Source organism: Carassius carassius, chromosome 3, assembly GCF_963082965.1.
Source record: "Carassius carassius chromosome 3, fCarCar2.1, whole genome shotgun sequence".
Classification (NCBI taxonomy): domain Eukaryota; kingdom Metazoa; phylum Chordata; class Actinopteri; order Cypriniformes; family Cyprinidae; genus Carassius; species Carassius carassius.
The window spans coordinates 35,577,246-35,597,907 of NC_081757.1; the positions used below are offsets into that span (position 1 = coordinate 35,577,246).

The 20,662-nt window shown below is 37.7% G+C and overlaps 1 protein-coding gene across 1 annotated transcript; it reads right to left on the reverse strand.

The window, feature by feature from the left end:
• Positions 1–3,661: 3,661 nt before the first annotated feature.
• Positions 3,662–18,264, reverse strand: arsj (arylsulfatase family, member J). The gene is made up of 2 exons (XM_059536779.1): positions 17,513–18,264; positions 3,662–5,346 (listed from the first exon to the last, which is right to left on the reverse strand). The coding sequence occupies exons 1-2, from the start codon at positions 17,839–17,841 to the stop codon at positions 3,969–3,971; spliced, it is 1,707 nt and encodes a 568-aa protein (XP_059392762.1). The 5' UTR covers positions 17,842–18,264; the 3' UTR covers positions 3,662–3,968.
• Between the last annotated feature and the right edge of the window lie 2,398 nt (positions 18,265–20,662).

Here is a 20,662-nt window from a genome sequence, read left to right on the forward strand (position 1 = left end):
TATACAAATATGCAAGTCAACAAACTTTATCAAAGTTATGTTTGCAATATATAAAGGTGAAGGACTTTTACACAGAGAGAAATACACATAATACATGTTTATGTATATCAATATCAATACATAGCACAGACCAACATATATCAGCCAAGCATTTTGCAATTAACGTTATCTTCCAGTAACTATGGCCCATTTGCATTTTGTTTGTGCAACATTTTCCAAATCAACTGAGAGCTTTGCCAGTTAATAATTAATTATTCTATTTCCATGAGTAAATATTGTGGCAAGTATTATTAAAACAGTGCATGTCTTAGAGCTATGCCTATGATTTTTACTATGTGGGCACATTATGCAATACAGAAAGGGCCTCCTCTAACAAGGTATAGCAGGCCAGGGACAGCATGGACAAATGTGAACCAACCGACAGCATATATACAAAAAAAAAAAAAAATGGAATAGCTCAGCCTTAAGGAATGCAAAGCACTGCCGTGAAATCCAGCCCTGCAGGCAAGCTTAATACCTCCTGTTGACATATGAAGCTGGTAGAGTGTCATTCTGCTAGTTATTTGGAACATTAAATGTGGGGAATTGTAATCTGTTCCAGCTTTGTTTCACATGAGTTTTATGAAGACAGCTGTGGAGTATTGGCCAGGGACATCGGATTGTTCTCAAGGAAATGGTCCAGATTACATAATCCAGCTGCGTCATTTTGTTACGCTCTAGGGTAGCACCAAACAATAAAACTCATGTTGATTTTTTTTTCTATTTGTTTCAATGTTCCGAGCTTCATATGCATCTGGCTTATTGACTGACATAACCACACAGCTGAAAGCCACTGTAACAATCTCAGTAAAACATGGACTGCAGGAAAGTATTATACCATGTCCTAAAATATTTTGGTAACACTTTGTTATAACTTTCACTAATAAATCATTAACAAACATTATATAATGCTTAATGGATCATTAGTTAATGTATATGTTCAAAGAGTTAGGAACTTGAGATAATGTGCTTGTTAATGTTTACTAATAAACTTATTAAACATTACATAATGTTTAACAAATCATTATTTCATGTAATTTAAAATGCTTGCAAATGTCAATGAAACTTTCAATCCCATATGATCAAGATCTAATTGAAAGTCTACTAATGATTTTAACAAATGTTATAAAATGTTTAAAAGCTTGTGTTAAGGCACAACACTTGCTGCTAATGAGGTGTGATACGGGTGAGGTTAGGGACAGGTTTGGTGGTATGGGTAGGTTTAAGGGTTGGTTAAGGAGTCAACAGTGTAGAGGGGTCAATTTGATTACTACAAACCCGATTCCAAAAAAGTTGGGACACTGTACAAATGGTGAGTAGAAAAGGAATGGAATAATTTACAAATCTCATAAACGTATATTTTATTCACAATAGAATATAGATAACATATCAAATGTTGAAAGTGAGACATTTTGAAATGTCATGCCAAATATTGGCTCATTTTGCATTTCATGAGAGCTACACATTCCAAAAAAGTTGGGACAGGTAGCAATAAGAGGACGGAAAAGTTAAATATACATATAAGAAACAGCTGGATGACCAATTTGCAACTTATTAGGTCAATTGGCAACATGATTTGGTATAGAAATAGCCTTTCAGAGTGGCAGTGTCTCTCAGAAGTCAAGGTGGGCAGAGGATCACCAATTCCCCCAATGCTGCGGCGAAAAATAGTGTAGCTATATCAGAAAGGAGTTTCTCTGAGAAAAATTGCAAAGAGTTTGAAGTTATCATCATCTACAATGCATAATATCATCCAAAGATTCAGAGAATCTGGAACAATCTCTGTGCGTAAGGGTCAAGTGATCTTTGGGCCCTTAGACAGCACTACATCACATACAGGAATGCTACTGTAATGGAAATCACAACATGGCCAGCTTGCAGTCTAGATCTTTCACTCATAGAAAACATCTGGTGCATCATAAAGAGGAAGATGGGACAAAGAAGACCTAGGACAGTTGAGCAACTAGAAGCTTGTATTAGACAAGAATGGGACAACATTCATATTCCTAAACTTGAGCAACTTGTCTCCTCAGTCCCCAGACGTTTGCAGACTGTTATAAAAAATAAGAGGGGATGCCACACAGTGGTAAACATGGCCTTGTGAAATTTGAAAAGCAACTTATTTTTCCCTTAAAAAGATACATTTTCTCAGTTTAAACATTTGATATGTCATCTACTGTATGTTGTATTCTGAATAAAATATTGAAATTTGAAACTTCCACATCATTGCATTCTGTTTTTATTCACAATTTGTACAGTGTCCCAGCTTTTTTGGAATCAGGTTTGTATAAGGGAACACAGTTCAGTCTTTATATATTATGTTATTTTGATGAATTAACAAATATTTTGTTTAAATTATATAAAGTATAAATTTTTTTTTCCCCCGTTTATGTATGATTCATGTAATATTCTGTTTAATGATATACACAAGTGTAGTTTACTATTACGAGTGATGAGATAAAAAATTGCACCAAAATTATAATCTGTTGTAGTCTTTAACAAGCATTTAGCTAAATTTAACCAGCCACCCTTTACACAAACCTTGTTACAGTAGCTAAAGGTCCAATGCCCATAAATATACTAAATGATTAGTAATTGTTTATAAACATTTACAAATTATGAATAGTTTCAACTTTAGAACTTTAAAAACCTGACCAAATGATTAATAAATGATTAGTAAAGATGTGTGAATAGGATAAATTCAGGTCTTTCGGGACACTTTTTTTTGCCATTGAGATAACTGCTCATTAAGGTACAAAGGATTAATAAATGATTAGTAAAGATGTGTGAATAGAGGTCTACACAACAAACAAAGACCATCAAACAAAGATCATATAAGCTGAAAGTTTACTAACATCTGTAAGCATTTAAATTTACATTAAATAAACATATGTTAATCATTATAGGAAATGTTTCGTAAGTTCATTAGTAAACATTAACAAGAACATTATCTTACATTTCCAGCTATGTGAATATATATTGACTATTGATCTTTTAAGCATTATGTAATGTTTGTTAGTGATTTATAAATAAATGTTATTTATAAAGTGTTACCAATATTTTGAGACCATATTCATCTCATTATTGTATTTTTTTATGTTCAGACTAGTTCTAAAATCCTTGCTGAGGACAATCCATTTTGCAAAAAAAAAAAGTTTAGTATTCACTTGTTATTCAAATGAGCGAAATTCTTCATTTTTTCACATTATTGCAAGAGGAAAATAATGACTGCTTGCATGTATTTTAATATGTGTACCTATGGGGGAATACAGTATCTACTGTAAAACAGTAAATGCTAAAGTATTAGTGCTATGTTAAGCATAATGATACTTGAAATGTGACACACAGCAAATTAAAAGAAAACAGGAGATTAAGAAAAACATGTATTGATCTTACATTAAAGTTTCATTGGTGCCAGGCCAGGTAAAAAATAAAATAAAAAATATATACTGTAATAGAATAGACATTTTGCCAATAACAAATTTTATTGAACTTTCATATGCAACTCCATTTTTTTTTAATTCAAGCTGTAAGATGTACAGTAGTAATTCAAGTGGTTTCCTTCCTCATCATGCAATTTTTTTTTCATTGAAGGCATTTAATTTTGTTGTTTTAGTAGCACCAGAGTTGCAAAAACAATAATTTTCTTCCACTTTTTCTGCACTTAGTTGTCCTTACCCAAACTTTCAGCATTTCAGCATTGTTTGAGACAAAAGTTGAATGAATCAACTATAGTTCTCTGCACATTGAACTGGAATAGAAAATATTTAAATTACACACTACTGACTTTTAAATTGAAATTGGAGGTAAATCTATACATCAGTGAAAATGACTGTGCTGGAAGTTAAAGATTACAGTCATCCCTGAGTGCATGCCACAAAATGTAACACAAAAGTCAAAATGGGAGCTAACATAAACTTCTATAGACTTCAGGTCTTTCTTTTGAATTTTCCTCTTCGTTTCTTTTTCCTCCAACTCTTCATCTGTTCCAAATCATATGAGAGAAGGTTATCATCCTCATCTTCTTCATCATTTGTGTACCAGGGACCCCAGACCCCCCCATTATACTGAGGATTGGATCGATAGTCTTTGGGAGGGTAGCGGCATGGCACAGCTGTCTTGTTGTACCGTAGAAGCCTGATTAGCATCTTCTTCACCACATGTGGGTATCGTAGAGAAAGGTCCACTCGTTCATATGGATCCGCTGTAATGTTGAAGAGCCATATAGATTTGCCTCGATCCCAGTTCACACGTTCATTGTGCCAACGATTGGCCAACAGCAGTTTGGAGAAAGTCTGTGGTGGAATCCAGTCACTATATCCTGGCACACCAGTCAGGAGCTTCCAGTCACCTACACGGAGTGCTGCCTGGATGGCCGTGTTCCAGATTCCATAGCCTGCTTTCCAAGAGCCATTCTTGGCTTTGGTATAAACAGGGTCTATGTTGTGGAGAATATCCAGTCGAGGTGAGCGACGTCCCTCACTGATCGCTTCCCAGACATCATAGCCATCGAGGTTCTGGTTTTCATCTAAAGTACCTTCACCAAGCATCACCAGTGTTGGGTACCAATCAGTAATATGAATCAGAGCCCTGCTTCTAGTTCCCTTTTTGACCAGTAAAGGGCTGTGTACAAACCCTACCGCTCGTATTCCTCCTTCCCAGTAAGATCCTTTACTGCCTCTTAGTGGCCAGTTGCTGCCTCCTGCCATTGGTTGACCTCCATTGTCTGAGGAGTACACCATAACCATGTTGTCATAATAGCCATACTGCTTGAGAGCGAGAGTTAGATTGCGTACTGCCTCATCCAAGCAGCTGACCATTGCAGCATACTTACGGCGATGCAAGTTTGGGATTGACTTATAGCGTTCAAGGTAGCGGGCAGGAACCTGCAAGGGTGAGTGTACAGCCTGGTAGGCCAAGTAAAGGAAGATGGGTCGTTCAGGATTGTGAGATGCCAGGATGTTTATTGCCTTTTGAGTATACATGATGGTAGAATAGATGCCATTGTCCTGCTCCCAGGCAGCTTCTTCCCCCTCATGAAGATCGTACCCACACATTCCTGGGCTGTCACATTTGTAATGACTGTAGTAGTCGCCACTACCCAACAAAGAGCCAAAGAAGGTATCAAAGCCACGCTGTGTAGGCATACAGCCACGTTTATAGAAGCCAAGGTGCCACTTCCCCACCATATGAGTAGAGTACCCAGCGTTCTTCAGTTTCTGAGGAAGGGTGACGTTCTCCAAAGGGAGGCAATTTGGCTGAGTGGGTCGGATGATGGAATGCTGGAGGCCAGTGTGGATTTGATATCTAAGACATTAAAAATACAACAACAGTTAGTAACAATTAATAATAAGCATTGAATAAAACATATACAGTATTTGGTCCTCAGTTTAGATGTCCTATTACTTTAACTGTTCATCCAGAAAAAAAAAAAAAAAATATATATATATATATATATATATATATATATATATATATATATATATATATATATATATATATATATATATATATATATATATATATTTATATATATATATATATGTAATTTTTTTTTTTTTTCCCTGACCGTCATACGTGGAAGCCATTCTGGCAGATGACGTAAGACGTCAGCCTTATGTGATTAATGACGAACACGGAGACAAAACAAAACAAAATGCCGTTCATGAATTAGAAGCACAAAACAAGGATTTGTAAAGAAAAATGTCAGAGGATTTCGATATAAGCCAAGATAAGTCTGGTTTTCCTTTGCTAAAGTAAGGAAACTTTGTCAGCAGAAGTGAGAAAAAAGTGTTTATTCACCCCCCGGAGCCATATGAGGAATGTTTTATTACAGATGCCCGCACTTTATTTCATGTCTTCTGAACTGTTGACAACCAACACTCACTCCCATTAAAAAGCTTGGAGTGGCCAGGACAATTTTTAATATAATTCTGATTGGACTCATCTCAAAGAAGAAACTCACATACACCTAGGATGCTTTGAGAGTGAGTAAAACACAAATTTTCATTTTTGGGTGAACTAACCCTTTAATATTTCGGTCAAGTACCTCAACATCTATAACTTTTATACTTCCACTTGCATATACATGTATCAAGTAATATTCAAATCATGTCAAATAATCACACTTATACAGTGTTTTGCTGTCCCAGATGTACAAGTAAACATTTATCCACAATGAATTTAAACATTAAGCGATGCATAAATCAAATCAATCACAAACACATAAAAACAGCACACCTGGATTTACACAAACTTACTTGGCATCTACGCTAATATTAGTCTGTTTCTCTCTTATTCCGAGGTCACCGTAGCCACCAGATCCAGTCTGTATCCAGATCAGAGGGTCATTGCAGTCACCCGGATCCAGTACGTATCCAGACCAGATGGTGGATCAGCACCTAGAAAGGACCTCTACAGTAATGATGCGTGGGTCAGCTTTTTTTCCAACCCGCGGGTCCCACTTTTCTGAAATTATTCGGCCCGCCCCAACCCGCCCCGCAAATAAAGTAAAATTTCTTTACCCGTCCCCAACCCGCGCATCGGGGACATCACAGAAGTTACGTTGCTACTTAGACATTCGTATTGTAACCTTATCAAAGAACCGAATAAATTATGAAAATATTCCAAATATTAAAATATTGGCTATAGGGAATTACACTAGTGATTGTTCGTTCGTGAACGAATATTTTAGGTGAACGAATCATTCTCTTTCATGTAATCCACTGACTCATATTTCTCATTCCCTGAAGTTCCTCCCTCCACAGCAGCGCGCAAGCTCTGCGTTATTAGCAGCGTATGCGCAACTCGTGAACAGCTCTGTGAACTGTTTCATCCTGTCTAAAGAGTTACTTAAGATGTGACGGAGCAAGTGATTTGTTGAATGTACTGAACAAATACGATAATCCCGTTTGTGAACGAGTTGAATGAACTGATACATAGCTTGTTCATGAATAAAATGAATGAGAGTATACCGGGTCAGTGAGCCAAGCATGTAAATCTCGATCAGCAATCAGCAGATACAAAGCGCAGTTATAGGTGCACATATGCTTGTTTTCATATTTAGCATACAGAACATAACTCCATGTTTAATCCACGATTTATTGATGTGAATATATTATATATATGAACAGTCTGACCAAACAATTAAAATGTTTAATTATGCAAGAAAACCTTGCGCATTGTTCATCTGAACAACTTATTTAGACTATTTATTTAATGCAAACATGCACACACTTTAATAACGCCAAATCAGTTTTTGTCACAAGTAAATATACATTCGTTGACTTATGCCATAACACATAAGACACTCTTTTTCGCCACCTGCTGTGGCGTATTTGTGTATAATATGAAGAAATGGGCACTGAACAAATCACGAATCTGAACGAATCTGAAAGAATCATTTTGGTCAACGAACTGAAAATCAACGAATCTCTTAAAATAATCAAAATTTCCACCACTAAATTCCAAGCACCATATTTAGTGACCCGCCCCAACCCGCCCCGCAATAAAGTGCCAATTTCTTAACCCGCCCCAACCCGGCCCTCGGGTTATGAGACGACCCGCACATCACTACTCTACAGCCCTGAAAGACAGTGGAGACCAGGACAACTAGAGCCCCAGATACAGATCCCCTGTAAAGACCTTGTCTCAGAGGACCACCAGGACAAGACCACAGGAAACAGATGATTCTTCTGCACAATCTGACTTTGCTGCAACCTGGAATTGAAATACTGGTTTCGTCTGGTCAGAGGAGAACTGGCCCCCCAACTGAGCCTGGTTTCTCCTAAGGTTTTTATCTCCATTCTGTCACCGATGGAGTTTCGGTTCCTTGCCGCTGTCGCCTCTGGCTTGCTTAGTTGGGCTCACTTCATCTACAGCGATATCGTTGACTTGATTGCAAATAAATGCACAAACACTATTAAAACTGAACAGAGATGACATCACTGAATTCAATGATGAACTGCCTTTAACTATCATTTTGCATTATTGACACACTGTTTTCGCTTTGACGCAATGTATTTTGTTTAAAGCGCTATATAAATAAAGGTGACTTGACTTGACTTGTTTCTTCATTTTACAAACACAGTACCAAACAGTACACACACTGTTTAAAGGACATAGAAAAGGACAAGAAAAGAGTTTGCAACCTCTTCTAGAGCTTAAATCTTACGGTAAAAGTTACCTGTCATATCAAATAATGCTATATCAGGCTATATGATATTTTGATTTTAATATAATTTCACGAAAATCAAGTCAAATCAAATGTCTTGTTCTAAACAGCAGAGAGGTAAATTTAGGGCAAATATGACTTAAATGTCTAGTTCTTTAAAGAAACCTTAACACAGGCTGATGGGTTCTTAAAGAAAGTGATTATAATCACAGCATTAAATGACTTGGCACAAGCTGATTGGTTCATGTTACATATGCAACCAATGAGCTTATTGCTAAATTGCTGGTTGGCATGCACTTGAGCATTTTGCAGTGCACTTTTAGAGTTTCTCTTAAACTTCTTCTTTTGAGATCTGCTACAGGCTATTTTATATGCTATTTCTGCAGCAGCAGTATGTCTTAAATACCCACAGCACCTGTATCACCGTATGCATTGGCAGTAGCAAGTTCCTGTACTTGCTTGCAGCAGCAGCAATAACCTACAACAACAGCAATTACCAACAGTAGCAGCAATTCAGCAGAAGCAGCATAGCAGCTCTATTCTGCCAAAAACAAATCCCATATCCATTACCATGTTAAAATCATCAGAGAGTTGTCAGAATAGAACTTACTTGTTTTCTTGAGGAAAACATCCCACTTTAATCTCTCATCTGCTCACCTCCTCTAGAGTTTTATAATCTAAAACTGGAAATCTAAAAACTGTGATTTGGCAATTCAGATTTGCCAAAGTACTAAAGATTATTCTGCAGTCACACATTATCAACATAAATGTTTCATTGAATTGGTTAAAGGCTAAATTATCTGACTATTGTTTAGCTTCATATAATATCCTTACTCTTACTGTGTCAACAAGGAATCTAATTCCTTTTTCTAAGGAATTTTAAGAGATTGAATGTTTAAATCACATACAAATTTGAGAAGTGTTTTAGAGTGTTCAGTGTTTTTATTTTATGACAGGTCTTTGACATTTTGTATACATTCTTGCATATAATGGCAGTTTTTCCATTTTACTTCCTTTGAGTGTTTGTTCTACTCCATGTCTAGCCTTACATTTGGACAAAGGTTATGTAAGTACGAAAAACAAAGCATTTGTTCTTATGCTTGCCATGCTCTTTAATTTAAAAACATGAATGAAAAAGATTGTTCCCAGATAGCATGTAGTAATTGGCCCATGTCCTCGGTGCCTTTAGCTGAGACTTGGTATCGCCGCGTGTTATCTGGGCTGAGTGTGGCCCACAGCTCATTCTCGTGCATGTGTTTGTGATGTCGCCGTAAAACACTGGCCCAATTCCTGTTCACAGTAACAGGACCTGGCTGTAGAGTCCTGGCCACTTCTGGCAATGACTCAGATCGGTACTTTCATAGATGTTTACAATAATATAGCAGTAATTATCATATAACTGTTTTCAACTGACTTAATACCCTAACAGTATCCTAAAATGTTAACTACATGTTTAATATTGTGAATTTGCCAAAAATATAAAATAAATAAATAAATCTGCTGTAAAACTTAAATAATAAATCAATATTAAAAGTGCTTTATAGTACAGAACATTCTCTAATATTCATAACTAGCAAATCTATATTTATTTAACGCAGCAGGTCATTCTTTTATACACTTGCTTGTATGTATTTTAAATGCATTTAATTGGGCTTTCGTTCCTGTGCTCGTGAGTTCTGTCCACCATGTTTGTGCGGTTTGGATGCAAACAAAACAATGGATTATCATTATTTATCAAGAAATGTGAATGTGTGTGGTCATTTGGATAAAGCAATACTGGAAAGCATCGGTTTTATTATTATATAATATTTTTATTATCATTGTAATTATTTTACTAGCGCAGATGCTCATAAGGAAAAGGAACTTGCAAAAAGTTAACCTCACATGCAAGACTGCAGCAAACGTGGATTTCTTGTTTTGCCCGAAAATGTAAAAGGGGCAAACATTTACACTCTTGCAAAATTGATAGCCCAACATCCTTGGGCTATTGTGTTTTATCGTCGGGCTATCAAATTGTATCACCACTATGCCCGACGAGCTATCTTAAATGACAATCTCACGTGGGTCCTTAAAAGCTCCTAAAGTGAGTAGTATCAAACTTTTTAAATACAAAAGTTTTAAATAGGTATTAATGGTTTAATTAAAGGTTTAAATGGTATAAGAAATGTCTTAATTATAATTTCAAGAGGTCTTACAGTTAGGGACGCAAAGACAAGAGTCACAATATGGCTGGATTAAACTTCAAAAGGCAATGATGTCATTGAATAAATATGAGCGCTGCACCTTTCAAGCCAAAACATGGCACTGATGTTATTTTTTTATGTATCTGAAGGAAACTGACTGTCCTCAGAAACATGTCTTTGCTATTTTTATTTAATTTTACATATAATTCCTGATAAAGCAGCGTTTATGAGCACAGAGCTGCTTTGTGTACAGCTGTACCAGGGAAACGTCTCAGGTTACGCATGTAACCATGGTTCCTCGAGGGAACGAGACGCTGCATCTGAAGACGTTTTGGGAACGCCCTTCAGCATGACCGGCTCTGAACCACGTGTGTAATCAGTCAAATGGATGGGTGAGACTACATAGGCGGGTGACGTTAGAGACCAGGAAGCTTAAAAGCATGTGCGGCAAAGCCGGCATTTAGCCTCTAGGAATGAAGCAAGGATGTCGGAAGTATGGCCCCGAGACGCAGCATCTCGTTCCCTTGAGGAACCATGGTTATATGCGTAACCTGAGACATTCCTCTTCAGGAACTCGAGCTGCGTCAGAGGATGCTTTGGGAAAGTCTATGCCCACGCTGCCAGACTTTCAAATCTCTGCCTAGTGTGGAAGAGCACAGCTAAAGCGAGAGAAGGAGTCTGGAGCCTGACAAATAATCAGGAATTAGCCAAACTTCAGAAGGAGTGAGTCTTGACCCCCAAGAGAGGGGAGATCAGAGGACTCAAGGTTTTAGAATAACATCCTGATCCACCGCTTAGCATAAGCTTCTTCTGGCCAGAGGACTCAGCCTCAGCGCACCACAGAAGGAACAGAGGCTACGTCTGTACTATGGCATCCAGGGGAGCTGGATGAGTCAGAGAAAAACAGAGGTGACAGTGCGATGTCAGTCGAGTTGAAAAACAGATCCACCTGAGCCTGGCCAAAAATTCTCCAACTCTGCTTCACCATCTCGGTGTGAAGCCTCCATTCCCCGGGACTGAGCTCCTGCCTCAACAGGATGTCTGCTCCCATATTCAGATGCCCAGAAATGTGAACTGCTCTCAACAAGAGGAGTTTGCCCCGGGACCACACAAGGATCTGGTATGCTAGTTTGTACAAACGGCGTAAGTGCATACCCCCTTGGTGGTTGATATAAGAGACCACCGCTGTGTTGTCTGTGCACACCAACACATGGTGACCTCTTACGTCTGGGAGAAAGTGTTTTAGTGCTCGAAGCATGGCCAGCATCTCCAGGCAGTTTATATGCCATGTCAGATGGCGACCACTCCACAGACCATGGGCAGTAGGACCCATACTCTGCAACGTGAAGAGGGACCACCTCGTGGCCTCCGTCCTCCGAGAGTTTCTACTTCTGTTCCATTACCAGAGACTGCTCGGGGCCAACCAGGGTGGGAAAGGCCCCATTGAATTGAGGTGGAGGAGAACCAAACTGGATTCTGTGGCCTCTAACTACAGTGTGCAGGACCCATTGAGACACATTTGGTAGTAGTTTTCACACTACCAAATAGTCTACTAAGGGAATCAGCCTCTCGAGACTGACCTCTGTTGTCATCAGAGCAGTTAGCTCGGTGCCCTGACTGCAGTGTACACAGCTCTTCCCCAGAGGGGCCTGTCCTCTGAGGTCCTGAGCCAAAGCATCAGGACTCTCAAAGCTGAAGACTCCTATCAAAATGATGGTCCTCAGACCCACGTTCTCTTCCAGGAGGACTAGACCAGAGTCTGCTCAGGGCAAGACCCAGTGAAGCACACTTGGAAGGGTCTCCCACATCACCTTGTGACCTCCTAGGGAAACCAGTCTCGCGAGAGGCAGGGGATGATCCATCTCATGAGGGCACTGAGGAGAGATGGGCACCATGTAATGCGGTGTACACTGCTCTTTCCCAGAGGGTACTGGCCCTAAAAAATTCCAAGACCTTAAGCGTCAGGACATTTATGACGACGGCTATCCAGTGAGAATGATGGTAAGCAGAACCACCTTTCACTAGAAGCCTTCGGCCTCGGAGTGCCACTCTGACTCTAGACTCTGCGGAGTACGAGAAGTGACACCCCCAGCAGGAGGGGCTGGAACATGGTAGGGTTGGGACTGCTCCCGCCCAGCAGCCGTTGCTGACCGCCTTAACCTCCTCAGAGGAAGAGAGGTAAACGAGTGCTCTCACTTGAGAAATGTCACCAACAACTACTAGAAAGCTGGGGTGAAGGCAAGATTATTCACAAATGTGAGCCAGTAGAGTTTTGGAACTGAGATCATGGTCCAATGAGACAAAGATTAACCTTTATCTAAGTGATTGGTAAGCAAAAGTGTGGAGAAAAAAGGGAACTGCAAATGATCCTAGGCATACAACCTCATCTGTAAAGATTGGTGGAGGTGGTGTCATTGCATGGGCATGCATGGTTGTCTCTAGAACAGGACTTCTTAATTTTAATGATGACTTAATGTATAATGACAGTGGCAGAATGAATTCGGAAGGGTACAAAATCATCTTGGCTACCAATATTCAAGAAAATGCCACCAAACTCATTAGAAAGCGCTTCATATTGGAACAGGACAATGCCTCAAAACACCCTGCCAGTTCAGTCAAGGACTTTATCAGGGCAAAGAAATGTAAAGTCTTAGATTGCCCAAATCAATCTCTAGATTTAAATCCAATTGAACATTCATTTCACCAGCTGAAGAGGAGACTATAGATAGAAACTCCCCAATACAAGCAACAGTTGTAATTGGCTGCATTAAAGGCTGGGGAGAAGCATTTCAAAACATAAGACCAAGAGTCTGGTGATGTCTATGGTTTGCAGACTCACTGCTCTGATTGCATGCAAGGGATCTGCAACTAAATATTAGCTTTTAATCTTTTACATCTGCCTCAAATTCAACTGTTCCAATACTTATGCTCACATCAAATAGTGGGATGAACTCTAAAAGTGCTGTCCTTTTTATTTTGTAAAACATATGTGCTGAAAGACTTTACAATAAAATGTGTTTTATTATAAGTTATTATAATCTGTAGTTTTGTAGCATATTCATATTTTAATCATATTTGCAAATGTCTTGACTCCACAGTAGAGAAAGCAATTTTGTCTTCACTGTTCCAATACTTGTGGAGGGCACTGTATACACACACACACACACAAATCTAGGTATTTTAACTGAACCTGAAAGTTTTACTTTACCTCCACTGAAGGTCAAATCACATAAAACTTTATAAAGTTATTGTAAAATAAATCCATATCATCCAAATTTAATGTGCTGTGTGTGTGTGTGTGTGTGTGTGTGTGTGTGTGTGTGTGTGTGTGTGCGCGTGTGTGTGTGTGTGTGTGTGTGTTTGTGTGTGTGTATGTGTGTGTGTGTGTGTGTGTGTGTGTGTGTTTATCATTGATTAGATGTAAATGAAAGTGTGTGTTTATCATTGATTAGATGTAAATGAAAGCCTAAATTAGATAAGCTCATCGTTTAAAGCAGTCATATCTATTCACAGGGTTTCAAGTAAACTGCTCGTTCATTAATTCATTCATTCATTCATATGGATTTGTTTTACAACATCTTTATGACTTTTTTTGAATTGATGACAGAATTTACTTTTTGGGGTACACTATCCTTTAATTATGCCCTTGATGTTCAAGGAGAGACAGATAATTTTGATTATCATAATATTATTTAATTGTCAATTGTGGAACTTGACAGCCTGATGCCACAGAAATAGAAGTTAAGCTATGTGAGTGTTAATGTTTATTGACTGTTACTTTATTGCATCATGTTTGGTTAGGACACAGTATATGAGTCTGTAGGAATCTAAATGGCCAAATAGCATATTCCTAATGTTTTTAATATTGTGAATATACAATATATTGACCAGCATATTTATTAATGTGCTTGTGATGCTTTAATATGACAAGTCAAGTGAAGACAAAGAGGAGGGAATAGGATAATGCCTAAACCTCCATACCCATGAAACAACAGCACTTATGAACTACCCACTTCACCACAGGTCCAATCTCATTCTGGTTTGTATACGCAGCCAGTGTAACTTTTCAAATTTAGATAATTTAGCATATAACTAATATTAAACTAAAACCACTACTAAACACAACCCAAATGTCCCACAAAACATGTATTGGTCACCAAATCAGAAATCAGAAAAAAAAAAAAAAAAATCTTCAACCAGGCAGTGCTGGAAGCCTTTACGACCCATGTTCTGCTTTCTCCAACATCCCTCCCACATCTGCTTCCAATAAGTAGGAAATACTCCTCTCTACAGCAAATCAAATTCAGACCACAGAGCATTAAAACATGTTCCCTCATTCCCACTACACCAGCCATTAATTACACCCTCTTTCTCTTTTCAGTAACCCAGTAACTAACCATCTCAAGGCCTTTTTGTCTGATATCAGTAGAGCCATCCTATGATTTTTGATTCTCAAATAATTCATTGTAAGGGGTTAGTTCCCCCAAAAGTGACAATTCCCTCATCATTTACTGAACCACATAATTTTACAAACATGTTGTTGATCTTTTTTCTTCCTTTCTTCTAGTCAGTGAGTTGAACTAGAGAAGAAAAGTCCAGTCTTGCGAATTAACCACAAGATGTACAATATCTGACTCAGAAGTATAATTTGTTCTTCTCTCATAAGATCTCATTAACACTCAAAGTAGAACTAGAGCACATTTTACATGCACAATGTTATATTACTTACACAAAGAGGGTTTAGAAGACTTGAATGGATATAGTGCACATGGCAGACCCCATTTTTGTGCCTTTGTTTTTTTTTTGACAATTGTTAACAGCCAAGTCACCACAGGAGTTTTATTATTTTTATGATTTAAGAGTATACAGTTTACAAGGCAACTAACTATTTAGGCTTGTCCATTAGGGAATTGTTTCCAAATGTTGGAGCTTCACAAAACTACACATTTTCAATGAGTCCCTTATCTAAACAATCTGATTTTCTCATTAATCATCAGCTTGTTAGTAGAGTGCTCATGAACTGAATTGGGTGTGTCAAATAAGGCCCAAACATATGGCACAGTCCTATTCATTCTGATGTAGTGCTGATATGGCAGCTTGTTGAAGACCAAAATTTAATTAGGTTTTATCTGATTTGATTTGCTTTACTCGGCAGGGTTTTTTTAGCTACAGCTGGACTGTCCCATACAGGTGGGGTCATCTGCGCACACTTTGTATAAGCAGTTTTAAACAATATTTTTTAAAATATTACCTACTGTAAACTATCACATAAAATATTACATATAAAGACAAAACATGTAACAGTCTTGGAAGTTTATGATAATTTAATTTCTTTTATCAGTGTAGTGAACACCTTAAAAGGGTAAACGCTAGCAAGAGGAACCAAGCTTGCTATTTATATGGGCAAATGTGGTGTTTTTGGACTTAAAATCAAAAGGCATCAAATCTAGGCACCCATCAGTGAAACATAAAGCTTTTCAACAAAAACATGACCAATGCTTTTCCCTCTCAATTACTGTTAGACCTTTAAAAGATGGCTCAGCAGATGCCAACATAAACAACTTTTTCTGTAATGTAATCTTATTTGGTTAAAGACCTTATTTTGTTGAAGAGCATTTCAAGATTAAGCAAATATAGAGGGTATAAAAAGAATAACAGTTTAAAAGGTTAATCGTTTAACTACTAAAACCAGCTGAAGATTTCCATTTTCAGTGTTTATTCAAGATAGTATTGTCAAGAAAGGGTAGTTGCTTTTTAAACAGTTTATTTTCCTGGTTTTGGTGCAGTTTTACTTATAAGTGGATAGTGGTGGACCAAATCAGGTCAGGGTTTATCTTTGTCAGTGTTTTTGCATTTTTCCCGAAGAATTGGGCTACTTTTACACTGTTGCCCCGGGATGTTTTTCATGTCCACGGGTTGAAGCAACCCCAATAATCTGATATTTAGCCCCTGGAATGCAACTTTTAACAGGGGAACCCTACTAGAAAATTTTTATTTAACCACCTTGAACGTGGGGGTTTATTCCCGAAAAGTTATTGGGCTAATTTTGGGTTATTTTTGAGTAGGAATTGGGTGGGTTTTGCTGTGAAAACCTGGCAACCCTGATGTTTGTGCTTCTACCTAAAATTAAATCATCCTAAAGAGTTCAAACTGTGGTTTTCAAAAGCAGTGTACTTAGTTTTAAAATAAAATTAGAAAACTTCAAGTTCTGGGACCTCGAAATATGGTAAACATCTGGTACAGCGTAGCAGCTATGGGTGGATTTATCTGCTGGTGTTATAGCTGCAGGACCTACACAAAGAGCTTTTGATTTTTGTGATGTTAATCTCATATATATTCTATGTGTTCAGAATCTTCTAGGGCAACCACACAACAGTCATAAGCATTGCAGTGATTTATATTACCCCAAATCCCCGTTACAGAGAGCCACAAAGCCATTCTGTTCAGCACATTCATTGTAAATGAATGTGGGGAGGGGCTGATTCATTCATTACTTGCAAAGCAAATTGCCAAAAGAGATTCATAGCAACCTTCCTGTTTCCTGAGGCGTGGACCAGATGTTTCACTATAGGGAACTCTGGTGTCGGGCTTTTAACACTATGGGTGGAAAAAATGCACACAAAAACACAATCTTGTCCCATCTGAGTATCCCATAAAATGTACATACTGCTCACAGATGCTATTCTGCGGCAGTACAATTGTCCAAAAATTAATAGATTGTTTAGTTATGACCTCGTTACAGCATTACATATCTGTCTATGAAGTAAAGACTAGACTTAAGCCACACTTGCTAAATGTCTACATGTATTACATTACATAACAATGAAAATATCAAACATCAAGTGACATTTATTTAAAATGTACAAAGAACAAACTTTCCCCAAAAGAAGGTTATTTTATATAGATTTCTGTTCAAAATAACGACAAAAAGTATTGTAACACTTTCATGTTATCAAACTTTAATGTGATTAACTAAGACACCCGCATTGATACTTTGTTATCTAAAAGAATTTATTTGATTTTAAAGTGTTGCTTAAGTGTACAAAACCTTTTGGGGGCAATTATATCCGTTAGAGATGTAAACATATTCATATGAATGCTATAGGTTATATCCCACCTGCCGGTCATCAGCTGGCTCCTTGAGGGGCTACACAGAGGCTGCACATAGTAATTCTCCAGTTTGACTCCTGCTGCAGCGAGTCTGTCCAGTGTTGGGGTCTTTATTTCGGACCCATGATACCCCACGTCTCGAAATCCTTGGTCATCGACCATAATAAAGATGATGTGAGGCTGAGATGACGGCTTTTCCAAGTTGTTCACACGATTCGAATGAAAGCCGCTCTTCCATGTTCCGTATGTTGAATTGACAATGCCGCTAAAAGTAGTCAAAAGCGTCAAAAGAAACGTACTTCTTCCCATTCGTCCGCACATTGCACCTAAAACCATTCGCTCTAATTAAATGTAAAGTTAAAACGAAAATCAAAACAGAGGATAACTCTGTCTTACTCTTTTCACAGCGCAAAATAAAACCGCTGCATGTCATGTTCCAGGAGGGATATCCCTCGGACTGGGGAAACAGACGCGCTTGGAAATTAGGTTCGCAATTTGTCCAACCCTGTTTTTAAGAACATAGCCATATTTTTGCAAACGTTGTATGGTGTTGAATTTTGTCTTGCCGAGAACATCTATTTTAATTAAAACAACTGTCCAAATATAACATGTTAGTAATAAAAAATATATAAAAAATATAAAAACCTAAATCTATGTATATGCAAACTCGGATCGCAGTAAGTTCTGAGCATCACTCCGTCATTATTATACGTTATCAGCGGTCGATCCGTCTGTTTTCTATGACAGACCTTATCTTTCGCTGGAGTTACTCTTCAATGCCATTTACTCGCGTCCGATTCGCGAATGAATCATTCTTTGGAGCCGAGATTTGTAATGATTTAATTGAACCGATTCACCTATACAAATCACCAGATTGTTGCTAGGGACCAAGCTAGGGATACCTTTACAACTGAAATCACGTTGATTTATGTACAATAATTCAAACGTGGAGATAAATAGCAGTATATCATTATTATTAATCAAAATTAACACAAAATAGCACGTGTAAACGTTTGGGAACTCTTTTAACGTCTGAGGAATTGCAAACGAATCAGTGAATCATCTTTAAACGGGTTCATTTAAACGAACCGATTCACCAAAATGAATGGGACTTCCCAAAACGCTTTATGGACTGCCTCTCAGAGGAAAGGCAGGCAAGGCAAGTTTATTTATATAGCACATTTCGTACACAATGGTAATTCAAAGTGCTTTACATAAAAGAAAGTAAAATAATCATGAACATTTTTTAAATGATTAAAACATTTAAAAACAGTTAGAAAATGATTTTATATAAAAAAATAATATAAAATAAAAAAACAGTGAAAATATAGTGCAATCAGTTCGGACATTGCACAGTGCTCATTCAATAAATGCACAGCTAAACAGATGGGTTTTGAGTCTAGATTTAAATGTGACTAGTGTTTTAGCACATCTGATCTCTTCTGGAAGCTGATTCCAACTGCGGGCGGCATAGTAACTAAAGGCGGACTCCCCTTGTTTTGTGTGAACCCTTGGTATTTCTAACTGACTTGATCCTAGTGATCTGAGTGCTCTGTTAGGTTTATATTCAGTGAACATATCTGCAATATATTTCGGTCCTAGGTCATTTAGTGACTTATATACGAGTAAAAGTACTTTAAAATTAATCCTAAATGTAACTGGAAGCCAGTGTAAGGACCTGAGGACTGGTGTGATATGCTCAGATTTTCTGGTTCTAGTCAGAATCCTGGCAGCAGCGTTCTGGATGAGCTGCAGCTGTCTAATGGTCTTTTTGGGAAGGCCGGTGAGGTAGACAATAGTCCACCCTGCTGATGATAAAGGCATGAACAAGTTTCTCCAAGTCTTGACTGGAAACAAAACATCTAATTCTTGCAATGTTTTTTAAATTATAGTATGCTGTTTTAGTTACTTCTTTGACATGACTACTGAAACTAAGGTCTGTCTCCAGAATCACACCAAGATTCCTGACTTGATTTTTAGTTGTTTGACCCCTAGAGTCAAGGTATGCATTCACCTTAAAAACTTCATCTTTGTTTCCAAATGCAATGACTTCAGTTTTTTCCTTATTTAACTGAAGATAGTTCTGGCACATCCAACTATTAATTTCATCAATGCATTGGCAGAGGGAGTCTATGGGGCTGTAGTCATTTGGAGATAAGGCTAGGTAAATCTGGGTATCATCAGCATAGCTGTGATAGGCAATTTGGTTCTTTCTATTATTTGACTTAGTGGAAGCATATACAGGCTAAACAAGAGCGGTGCAAGAATTGAGCCTTGTGGGACTCCGCATGTCATGGAAACACAAGAGATGATGTAGCCTGTAGTAGGACAACACCTAATGCCTACACACATACTATTTTAATATGTAGAATATACACAAGTACTGATTATAAACCCTACTGTCTGACTGACCATACAAACTATGTCATTATGACTTTACAGATTGTTAGTTTGCCTTTACTTCTTTCCAAAAGTCTAAAGTAATAATCAGGTTTCTTTCAGGTCATTTTTTTGATAGTGGCACTGATAGCTCGGGTGTCCTTTAAAGACAACTTTATGGTACCTTTGGTAACTTTATGTGCTAATAGTCTACTTAAGATTTTAAATGTTTAGTTGATTTCATATTCCCCTTGATACTCAAGTTTTATGCAGGGTATTTCCTGCATTTCACTATTCCAGCCAGTCTGTGCTGTGCTCATATATTACATTACTTGTGCAGTTCTATTGTATTACTTAAAAAATAAATCTTTTTCTTTTGTCAAGTGCATTCAGATGTTATAATGTGTATTTTTTTCCACATACTTTTTATTTTCATAAAAGAACAATGAAAAGAATTCTCTCATTGCATTACTCATGAAAGCTAATGTATCCTCGGGAAGGAATCTATTTCATCGTTGGCTTGCATTGAAAGAAAATGAGGAATCTTGATGGGCTTATTGTGCTAAACTACATGTCCATGCAGTAAACTAAGTTGCTTTATGTAGTACAGTTTCATTTTCTAGATTCAGGGGTGATTTAAACATTAAATATTTGGAGCACTTATATAATGTTATTTTAGGGCAAAATATACAGTAGGTCCTGTAACTAAGTCCCTTTCTATGTAAAACGGGCTTACTTTTGATTGCAATTTATTCAAAGTGTATTCACTCGCTAGACA